General features: G+C 34.4%; 1 protein-coding gene across 1 annotated transcript in view; it reads right to left on the reverse strand.

Moving 5' to 3' along the window:
- Positions 1 to 9,159, reverse strand: part of LOC127831275 (zinc finger CCCH-type antiviral protein 1-like) — a 33,327-nt gene extending 24,168 nt beyond the window's left edge. The window contains exons 1-3 of the mRNA XM_052356252.1: positions 9,082 to 9,159; positions 2,945 to 3,097; positions 1,453 to 1,560 (exon numbers count right to left, since the gene is read on the reverse strand). Of these exons, the coding sequence (XP_052212212.1) occupies positions 1,453 to 1,560; positions 2,945 to 3,097; positions 9,082 to 9,084 (264 nt within the window). The 5' untranslated portion in view covers positions 9,085 to 9,159. The remainder of the gene's footprint in view (positions 1 to 1,452; positions 1,561 to 2,944; positions 3,098 to 9,081) is intronic.
- Between the last annotated feature and the right edge of the window lie 3,222 nt (positions 9,160 to 12,381).

Consider the following 12,381-nt stretch of genomic DNA (forward strand, 5'->3'; position numbering starts at 1 on the left):
AGGGCTATTTCTTTCTCAATCTGGATTTTTAGTTTAAGACTATGGACAAAACAATTAAAATTTGGTACTTGTTTTTTGTACTTCATGTTTAAGATAAAATATTTCATCAATATAACCATAAAATTCACAATATTATTACCGTCTATTGATTTCAATTTTTGTACTTCATGTTTAAGATAAAATATTTCATCAATATAACCATAAAATTCACAATATTATTACCGTCTATTGATTTCAATGAGTTAATTACGAAACTTACATTTAAGAAAGATAGTTTAACGTTTAGTTGCTGTTGTTCAAGAAAAGATGTTAATTGATTCCAAATAGGCTGGATGTGTTTGCACTCCCAAAAAAGATGTTCTATAGTTTCAATGTTTTCACTGCAGAAGTCACACAGATTTGAGTTAGATAATTTGCATTTATAGAGATATTTATTTGTAGCTATAATTCTATGGATGTATTTATATTGAAAATTTCTCAGTGTGCTTTCAATAGTTGCTTTATATGGCATGGTAAATATGTGTTTCCAATTAAGTTCATTTTCTCCAAAAAGGACTTGCCATTTATTTTGGATTTTGGAGTTTTCCGTAGGGTTTTTAATTTGGAGTTTGTAAAATATTTTATTTGTTTTGTTTTTTCTTCCAAGTATGTTTTCTACAAGTATTGTTTGAGTACATGGTGTATTATTTGTATTGATTTCAGATTTAATATGTATGGGTATGCTTTTGATTAGTGTGTAGTACTTCAGAAAATTATTTGAAGGTATTCCGTATATGTAGCATATATTATCAAAAGAGTAGAAATCCTTAATTCTGTAGTCATATAATTGGTCGACATATTTAATGCTTCGTTCAAACCAATCTTTATAGAAAAACGTCTTATTGTTTGAAGTTATGTCTTTATTGTTCCATAAAATTGTTTTACTGCTGGTTTGGGTTTCTAAGTTATGAGTGACATCACTCCACGCTGATAGAACATCAGACAGAAATATGTTTTCGTTTGCAATTTCATGTAAGATAGTATTGCTGATGTTACATTCAAAGAGTAAGGAGTCACCATATTTTTTTAGGATTTTCTGGTAGAATAATTTCCATTTACTCGTATTGGTATTATCTAGGTATCTTTTAACCCAGCTACATTTGATTGCATTCAAGAATGAGTCAATGTTCGTTAATTGGATACCTCCATTTTCTACCAACAAATGACCAACAAATATTAATACATCTTTCGGGACTAACAAATCCACGACTAGTTGCATAACATGGATATCGTACGCATGAAAAAAAAGTAAACGATAACATGATATATGCCTGATACTATGGTTTTTAATTAGTGACAATACCCTGCCTCGCCGTAACAAAATTGATATATATTATCATATTTAACATAAGACATTGAACTCTTTAAAATTCATTAAGAAATCATAGACAATTTGTACAATGATGTGCATACCTCATCATTCATGTCTAGTGCGTCTATGAGAGCTTGCCGTGTATTAAATTCCACGAAGCCATACCCTCGTGGCTTTCCATCGACCTCCTTTAATCGTACACGCTTAACCTGAAAACATTTGGAACAAGGGCTGTTTGTAAAACATGCATGCACCCCTATATGGGCTATAAGTTGTAGTAGCAGCCATTGTGTGAATACGTTTTTTGTCACTGTGAACGGTGGTGGTGGTGGTGGTGGTGGTGGTGGTGGTGGTGGTGGTGGTGGTGGTGGTGGTGGTGGTAGTGGTGGTAGTGGTAGTAGAAGTAGTAGTAGTAGTAGTAGTAGTAGTAGTAGTAGTAGTAGTAGTAGTAGTAGTAGTAGTAGTAGTAGTAGACGTATTAGTAGTAGAGGTAGTAGTAGTAGTAGTAGTAGTAGTAGTCGTAGTAGTAGTAGTAGTAGTAGTAGTAGTAGTAGTAGTAGTAGTAGTAGTAGTAGTAGTAGTAGTAGTAGTAGTAGTGGTGGTGGTGGTGGTAGTAGTAGTAGTAGTTGTAGTAGTAGTAGTAGTAGTAGTAGTAGTAGTAGTAGTAGTAGTAGTAGTAGTAGTAGTAAAAGTAGTAGTAGTAGTAGTAGTAGTAGTAGGTAGTAGTAGTAGTAGTAGTAGTAGTAGTAGTAGTAGTAGTAGTAGTAGTAGTAGTAGTAGTAGTAGTAGTAGTAGAAGTAGTAGTAGTAGTAGTAGTAGTAGTAGTAGTAGTAGTAGTAGTAGTAGTAGTAGAAGTAGTAGAAGTAGAAGTAGCAGTAGCAGTAGCAGTAGCAGCAGCATTACAATACCAATACTTAAGAATGATCAAATGGGAAAAGGTAACCTAACACTTGCAGTAAAAATGGGGCTCATTTACAGGTCAGATTTGGAATCTCTGCTGTAAAATGAGATTTTAAATGAATTAAAGGGAGGCAAATGCTGTAATAAAGAGGACTTGCATAAACGGTAGTTGTTTCCCTTGTTTGAACCATGCTTAATCCTTACAATGCCTATTTCCAGTAACTGTGACCTTCACCTGTGACCTTTGACCTAGTGACCTCAAAATCAATAGGGGTCATCTGCAAGTCATGATCAATGTACCTATGAAGTTTCATGATCCTAGCCCCAAGCGTTCTTGAGTTATCATCCGGAAACCACCTGGTGGACGGACCGACCGACCGACATGAGCAAAGCAATATACCCCCTCTTCTTCGAAGGGGGGCATAATAATTCAAAATATGATTAGTAAGATACAAATACTACAGACATCATTATTTGAAAGACTTTGTCAAAACTTACTGTAATCTCCATATATTATTACTGAACATTAAAACATGGCAGTGAACTAAATGAACATTAAATGCACACTACTGGTTAGTTTAATTAACTTGAGAGTTTTTTTCTTAACTGAAAGCATTACGTCTTTTACAAAATACCAACGTACGTATGAAACAAGAAAATTCCTGTCATCAAAATATAGAGAACAAATCTTACAGAATCGCCAAAGAAATCCTGTACGTCCTCTTCGGTAGCCTGGTATGAGAGGTTGCCTATATAGGCGCTGTAAGGTGGGTTTGTAGGGACCTTCTTCATGTCCTCTGGGCCCCTGAAGTTCTTTGGAGCTCGTGCCATCACAAAGTTTTTATCCTGGACCACACGTGGCAACAGGTGTTAAGATTTGAATGAATGTAGGTGGGCGATATTAAACGGGGTTAATTTATAAAAACGTTATTGATACATTACAGTTGTGTTTGTCAATATAGTGATCCCACATTGATATACCATTTAACTGTTAATATTTAGCTTAATACATTTAGGTACAATATTGATAATTATTGTCGGGCAGCATTACATTAGCAATAATTCTATATTGGGTTAATAAATAAAAACCGATTTGATTCTTTCTTTTTTACAATTAACTTGTACAAAGAAATATTGTTTTGAAATATTCATTCATGTGGACGACTTTTCCTCGACCAATTCTTCGCTAAAAACAGTACCCTCATCAACAAATGCGAGATCATTCATAAAATAGGGAAAGATAAAGCAATATTTATGGATTCCAGCATATGTCCTAGAGTAGTTAAGAAACCACCACGTAAGGTAAACAAGACAGGAAAGCGAACTACCAGTCTATGCGAAATGAGATGTAAGCTCAGGATAACCAGTTTGTGGAAAATAATAAGAACATGCCAATCAATGGCGCATGGTCTACCTTAGAACAGCTCATCCCTAAAAAAACTAATAAGAACGCACATCCCATCGAAGGCGCTGTCTGGGAATAAGGTCCACAAATCATGGATGACCAAAGAAATTAAAGCCCACCAATGAAAGAGAGACACTCTCTTCAGTCGCTAAAGACAGGGAAGCCAAAAGACCGACATCGCTTTCACCAGGCAAAAGTAGCCCCTAAACGACGTAAATCTTTCATATGTACCAGAAATGCCATGCGACAGGATATATCCCAGATATATAGACGATCGCCACAGTGTCGGCATTAATAAAGAAGCGTGACAGATACATAGTGAGCAGCTTCCGCTAAGTGCCACGCACTTGTTTATGCTGGAGCATATTATTGTCAGAAACTTCAAGGGACACATGAACATGAAAAACATCCTAACGACTGCCAAAATGGATTCAGAAGGCGGCGGAAATGTGAAACCCAATCCCTAATCTATTTGTTGGACACCTTCAATCCAAAGACAAAATAAATCAACACGACCTAGCCACCATGCACTTCAGTAAAGCATTTAAGAAAGTTCCACACCAGCGTCTATTGACTCTTTCGTATACGTGGCCAGACCTTTGATGGATCCGCGTCTTCCTGATTGACAAAGAGCAAAGATTTGATGAAGTAGGAGAAACTTCACATCATGTCCCGGTAGTCATTCGAGTGTCTCGGACAAAAGTCCGCGGGCCGATTCTCTTCCTGTTGTTCATTAATGACCTCCCTATCAAAGTGTCATCGACCACAATACTATTTGCAAATGACGGTGTGGTCTTCAGACAAATAGCTAACATTTCTGCAGTGAGACCTCCAACGGCTGTGGGAATGGTAAATGATTCGGGGAAAGTTTTACCACCCGAAAAAGGGCAGCATCCTGCGAATATGCAGAAAGGGTTCACCAGTGCTGCATTACTACACTCTCAAAGACCATACACTCGCAAGCGCGGACGCATTCAAGTAACTCAGGGTTGACCTGACAAACGATTTATTATGGAAAACTCATCTCATAAAATACATGTAATAGAGAAAGGTAAAAGTACACGTGGATTCCACAGAAGAAACTTAAGGATATGCAACGTTAAAAGGTCAGCATACTTCTCCCTCGAATGCCTGAATCTAGAATATTCAGCAATGACTGAAACTAATTCAGATGGACCAGATTGATTCATAATTTTGAGATGGTTCAGTCAAGGACAGCAATTGATGTTACTACGCTCTATCACAATACCGGCAGTGCCTCATCCATGCTAGACCAACAAAAGTGGGAAACCCTGGAGTCATGATTGGCCCATTCTTAACTGACGATGATCTATAAGATAACAAATAACCTCATAGACACCCCAGCCACAAAATAACTTTCCCTGGTTCAAGCAAGGCCCGGCAAATCCATTATATCAATTACCTGCCCATTTCATTTCCACATCTACATCGCACTACAAAGAAGAATTCCTTTCTTAAACTGCCAGCCTCATTTACTTAATACCGTGACTTGGTATCCTTCAAGCTGGGATGAGAAAACAATCATATGCTAACAAATCGTCAGCGCCAACTACAAAGAAACACTTCAAAGCTGTGTCGATTGAGGAACAAATCTCTTTGGTGGCTATCGGAGCCGGAGAGGCGTGAGGAATAGGAATTAAAACGTAGCAGAAAGCTTTTCTTTACAGTCCTTATGTCTTTTAAATATCATTGTCTTCTTATTTTAGTATTGTTCACCCTTTATCTTAAGTCTAACACCACCCATGGAGTAATAGTCAAGTTTGACTGCAGCAATGTACCATGTTGGTATAGATATAAAAACAATCCATAGTTCAGTGAGATTCAAGTTGAATTAAGTTCAAAAAGTGATTGTAGATTAAAGAAGTAGACTAAAGAACATAAAATCATTAAGTGTAAGAGTAAAAGAAGATTCAGTGAAATTCAAAGAAGTTGAATGGAATATTGAATAACACCCTCTTAGCTGATTTGAGAACCTCAACTCAAGTACAACAGAGATGTTGGTTAAACAAATATTCAGAGCCATAAATAAACTGAGTAAAAAACAATTATTGATACAAACTGTATGTTGAGTAAGGTGCATGGTGATATTGTTGGTGTTATACTTGCAATTGATAGTTAAGAACTGTATAACATTATTTGGACCTGCAGCTTTGTCAATTTGTGTGATCCAAGAAGAAACTGGACAATATTCACAGCATTATGGGGATTGACAAAATGCATATCTTTTTCTGTAGTTGTGTGCATACTAGTAGTTTGTTAGGTAAATAAAAAAAAGTCAATAGAAGTTGTCCTCCTCATTGTGAAATTGTGATTTGAATAAGACTAAATAATCTAAGTATTTCATGGTATTTAAAGGAAATTTTAATTGGCATTCAGCCTTCTCCTTATTATGAAATTTATTGAATGTTTCTGATAAAACTGTCATTTATTCGCCTTAAAAAAGGCCATAACATAAATGTTGTTCTAAGTTTAAATAACCTTATCTCTATTTGGAAAAAATAATCTTCACATGTTTTGTTCAGTTAACTTCACGGCTAATAAGTTTTCTATATTAACTTTTACAAATACCTGGTAATAAAGGTATTAATAAGTCTAATTAGTCCCCTCCTGGTTTCACCGGAGGGGACTTATGGTTTGCACTCCATCTGTCTGTCTGTCTGTCCGTCCGTCCGTCCGGCACACTTTTCTGGATCCTGCGAGAACTTAAAAAGTTCTTAATATTTTTTCATGAAACTTGAAACATGCATAGAGGGCAATATGGACATTATGCACGTCATTTTATTTCGTTCCTACGTCAAAAATTCTGGTTGCTTTGGCAACAAATAGACTAGAAATACTGCTAAAAATGGTGGTTTTCTGGATGCCATAACTTTAAAAGTTCTTAATATTTTTTCATGAAACTTCGAACCTGGATAGATGGTTATACTGATATTATGCATGTCATTTCATTTAGTTCCTACGTCAAAAATTCTGGTTGCTATGGCAACAAATAAAACAAGATGTGTTTGTGAAACACAATGTCCCCCTATATGACTTTTGACCTTGAAGGATGACCTTGACCTTGACCCTTCACCACTCAAAAGTGCAGCTCCATGAGATACACATGCATTTCAAATATAAAATTGCTAGCTTCAATATTACAGAAGTGACATTACATGAGCAATTTTTACCCATATATTTTACCTTGAAGGATGACCTTGACTTTGACCTTTCACCACTCAAAATGTGCAGCTCCACACATAGGGACCCGACACAGTGTTTGGATTGCCTAAAAAAAAAAAAAAAAAAAAAAAAAAAAAATAATATATATATTAATTTTTTTTTTTTTTTTTTTTTTTTTTTTTTTTAGGCAATCCAAACACTGTGTCGGGTCCCTATGGCTCCACATGCACATGCATGCCAAATATCAAGTTGCTATCTTCAATATTGCAAAAGTATTCATAAAATAAGCGATTTGGGCCACATATATTTGACCTCTGACCTTGAAGGATGACCTTAACCTTGATCTTTCACCACTCAAAATGTGCAGCTCCATGAGATACACATGCATGCCAAATATCAAATTGCTATCTTCAATATTGCAAAAGTATTCATAAAATAAGTGATTTGGGCCACATATATTTGACCTCTGACCTTGAAGGATGACATTGACCTTGACCTTTCACCACTCAAAATGTGCAGCTCCATGAGAGTACACATGCATGCCAAATATCAAGTTGCTATCTTCAATATTGCAAAAGTATTCATAAAATAAGTGATTTGGGCCACATATATTTGACCTCTGACCTTGAAGGATGACATTGAACTTGACCTTTCACCACTCAAAATGTGCAGCTCCATGAGATACACATGCATGCCAAATATCAAGTTGCTATCTTCAATATTGCATAAGTATTCATAAAATGAGCAATTTTGGCCACATATATTTGACCTCTTACCTTGAAGGATGATCTTGACCTTGACCTTTCACCACTTAAAATGTGCAGCTCCATGAGATACACATGCATGCCAAATATCAAGTTGCTATATTCAATATAGCAAAAGTTATTGCAAAATGTTTAAGTTGGCGCAAACAGACCAACCAACCAACAGACAGGGCAGAAACAATATGTCCCCCACTACTATAGTGAGGGACATAAAAATATTCTGACAATGGTGGAATTTCTGACAATGGTGGAGCCGGTAGAGGACTTTTATTGCATGGCAATAGTCATGGAACCTGGTAATAAAGGTATTAATAAGTCTAATTAGTCCCCTACCGGTTTCACCGAAGGGGACTTATGGTTTGCACTCCATCCGACTGTCTGTCCGTCCGTCCGTCAAACTTTTCTGGATCCTGCGATAACTTTAAAAGTTCTTAATATTTTTTCATGAACTTGAAACATGCATAGATGGAAATATGGACATTATGCACGTCATTTCATTTCATACCTACGTCAAAAATTCTGGTTGCTTTGGCAACAAATAGACTAGAAATACTGCTAAAAACGGTGGTTTTCTGGATCCTGCCATAACTTTAAAAGTTCTTAATATTTTTTCATGAAACTTGGAACATGGATAGATGGTAATATTGATATTATGCATGTCATTTCATTTTGTTCCTACGTCAAAAATTCTGGTTGCTATGGCAACAAATAAAAAAATATTCTGACAATGGTGGAATTTCTGACAATGGTGGAGCCGGAAGGGGACTTTTATTGCTTGGCAATAGTCTTGTTAAAATTGTGTTTAATGATTTATATCAAACTTATAACAAAAGTTTTGTGTATTCATATTTAAATGATAACTGAACATATTGATTTATGAATCAATCTAGGTTTTCTATATGATTCATATTTCTTTGTTTACTTTTAATTTAAGAACATTTACCCTTATCATTAGAACAGAATACCAATACTTATGACACAGGCACAGTAAAACTATAGAAGGGTAAAATTAACTTATAAGTGACTAAATAAGTGGGAAAATGTGCTTGCTCAATTAATTTTTATTACCTTCAAAAACAATCTTTACAGTAAGCTTTTGTAAAAATATTCAAATACCTGTATATTATAAACAGAAAGTGTTTGGTTAGAAACATTTGACGTAAATGTGTGCGTAATGGTTAACTACCACCAGAGTACATTTGAAAGCAAACAAAATCGAAGTGTATTTTTACCTGTGTTGTCACAAAGGTCAGTCATTTTTTGTAAAAACACTAATTCCGGAACAATAAATGTTAATTAAGAGATCTATTTGACAAGTTTAGACTTGATCAACTTGTATGTTTCCTAAAACTTAAATCGAAACTGAAAGTAAAATATAATTAGATTACGTCCGAAATCGGACTTTCTACTACATAGGCAAAACTATTAAGATTTACACTATCAAATATATCTTCTGTTGTAAAATATCATTTTCTAACCATTCCAAATAAAGTAGTAATATGATTTCTTTTCAATCATTGCTGCTTTATAAAACAATGCGTTTTTGCTATTTTCAGACTGCACAAAACGGTAACAGGTCATTTCGGCCCCATGTGATAGTTTCTATTCCAGCATTTATAGGCTGGTTCCATAAGGCAGGTTACTCAAAGTAATATGATCAATTACCAAATAGCAAGCAAACGTATATCGGCTTGGTGGAATATGCCGTTAAGCACCAGTTGTTTTGAAAGTTCTCATATGCGCTTGTTCAATAGTGAATACTAAATTCGTAACGGTTACCAAATTATGGTTCTATAACATGCATAGGAAAACTAATAATTAATGATTATCTTCGACTTGATCCACCCCTATGCAGAGTAAAGGCAATTCATAAAACAAAAAGAATTCACAAATTATATGAAGAAACGACGCGCTATATCCAAGTAACGCTCGACTGATCATTGTCGGCTCGGGTACTACTAACCTGTACCCCTGGTACTCTTTAGTATACTTACATGTACTCCGGGTACGGTAATAATACTCAAACGTACCCGGACGATTACCGTAAAACGGTATTGTTTATCTTGTGTATGTGTATATAACAAACTCCTCTTTTAAAAAACTGCACTAACATACTTTTTGAGTATGAGTTTCGATAATATAGATGCTATTCAACAGAAATTGACATAAATGTGAACACAATTAATTTTTTTAATTAGCCGCCAACGACCGATTTGGCGTTAATATTATCGGGTGCGTTTAGTATATTCACCGTACCCGGGGTACATGTAAGTATACTTAAGAGTACCCGGGGTACATGTAAGAAGTACCCAAGCCGACAATGACCAATCGAGCCCAAGTAACCAGGTCATAGCGTTTACCAGTGTATCTAGTTTTTTTTTGTCATCCAAAATAAAAATTCAATAAAAAAAACTTTCAAAATACAGTTATATTTGTTTTGTTCAGGTTTACTTTATTGGTCAGATACCGGCTTCTGGTGATCAATCATTTGATGCGTTGTGATAGCACCAATTACCAAAGTATTAATGATTACCTGCCTGGATGGTAACCTGAATTAACTTACTTTTTCTCGTTGGTTTAACAGAAACAAGTAAATGTAAGCTGAAAAAACGAAGTGGTTAACATTTGATTCATGTCTTTATATATATTATAGAAATAATAATACATTTGGCAACAAATAATATAATTATAATAATAGCATTTTATAGTTTACAACAATAGACAAAATGTTTGCAATTGCCTGATAATTAGAATCATATGTTTTTGTAACTTGAATCTGGTGACGATAGAGAGCTTAAAGTGAAGACCTGTAAAACAATAAATGGAAAAAAATCAGATTCCATTAATAGGAACAACATTTAAGTCTGTAACTTGTTGATGATACGAAATTTATAGCTTAATTTGCCACGAGAACTGTATTGTCAAGCTTCTATGGAATGTTGCAAATGCAAAAAAATGCGAAACATAAAAAGTCCCCACGCTGCATGACATCACATGGACCTATAAGATTCTTGCAAAATGTGTTGTTGTTTTTTTCAAAAAGATGTAATGCCTGCTGTATGGTGTATTTGGTCTTTTAATTAATTTTTAAATGTAATTTCGGCTAATTTTCAGTTCTTGGTACCGAATATTAAAAAAGCACATTTTAATTTAAAATAAACTTTATGATATTATTTACACACACAAAACGCGACACTTTATCCGTTCATAATATTTAATAAAGAAAAATAAAAGCATTCACAGACGTTTTTTTGGCAACTGGTAACGTTAATATAAGTATTATTCTTCAGTGATTTATATGCCAATAATGTTCTTTCGATATCTTATTAATATATCTAGTGCAACATTTGCAGGTATTTATTAAATGTGTTACAGTTAATTCACTCACAAAATTACATACGGAAATTAGTTTTGCAAATTAACTGAGTATACGTATACTGATTTAACACTTAAGAGAACTCTATTAGTTGGTAGGTGACTTCAGCTTCAAAATACGCAACTGTCATATACATTGACAAATTCAGCGCTCCAGGCACCGTTCGCCATTGGTCAGGTTTAATGGTGGACATGTCGTGACGTTAACGCGTGAATTAATTTCTAGTGAGTTTCCGCAAAGATATTTTATCAATTTAATACCTAATTACATCGAGTGTTAACGGTCTGTAATTGATGCATCATACGAACGCTATAAAACGTGTTTATATTGCGCTTGATTAGAGTCTGCGCAAGAATATTAAACGATGCAGATGTAAACTAATGGACATGATTAACAATTAAAACTGTAGTGTAAAATTACAACGTGCGAGTCTTATATATATTAGTCGGTTATTGAAACAGCTTGTAAAAGATTTGTTTTCAAATTGCAAACCTTTAACAAGAAATTTAGTAAAAATAGCATATTATTTTACGGGGATACGGTTAAAAAATGGAGTATTTTCCAATAAGTCTGGGTAAGTTATTTTATAACTAAACATACACTCAAACGTAACAATTTATTTTGATGTATGTAACGAGCAAATCAATGCAATCAATTGCGTTAATTTGAATAAATATTTGAAACTTATTAAAAGATGAAATCGTATTATGATCATTTTTAGTTACTGTACATTATTATTTGGGGAAAACATGTTGATAATGTCGGATCCTAAACATAATTTTACACTGTTTATAAAAATATAAAAATTGTATGACCAATATTTTTTATCGTTTATCTAATAACAAGAACATTTTAACAAAAGTTTGCACAGGAAGAGCCACCGGCTGTTACATTCATTATGTTTATGATTAAACTATGTATGAACTTCAAACAACTGATCTATATGTTAATGTAAAATACCACGGAAATTTAAACATAAGCTAAATTATTTACTTCTTCGGCTGTATGGTTGAGGTTTAATAAACATTTTTATATTCATATGGCTATATACTGCTGAACAATCTTGGTCATTCAGCCATTCCTGCGATAGATCAAACACAGCGGACACGCAAAGATTTGCAATCGCTTCAAACTTACCGTACACTAGAAAATTTTAAAACAGTAAAATAGTATAAACCCGGTATATGTTTACACTTTGCCGCGTAAAAGTGGCATCTACAAGTCATCCATTCTCCATGACGGAAATCTTTCTTTTTTTTAATGAAGCCATGCATAAACGCAAAGAGCTTTTAACTTTGAATAAAAAGTACAATTACATCTAGATTCATATTTATTTTAGTTAATTTGTAAGTAAAAAATAGGTATTTTCATCGAATTGCTTAATATTACAATTTCTTCTCAT

The sequence above is a fragment of the Dreissena polymorpha genome, chromosome 5, assembly GCF_020536995.1.
Source record: "Dreissena polymorpha isolate Duluth1 chromosome 5, UMN_Dpol_1.0, whole genome shotgun sequence".
NCBI lineage: Eukaryota > Metazoa > Mollusca > Bivalvia > Myida > Dreissenidae > Dreissena > Dreissena polymorpha.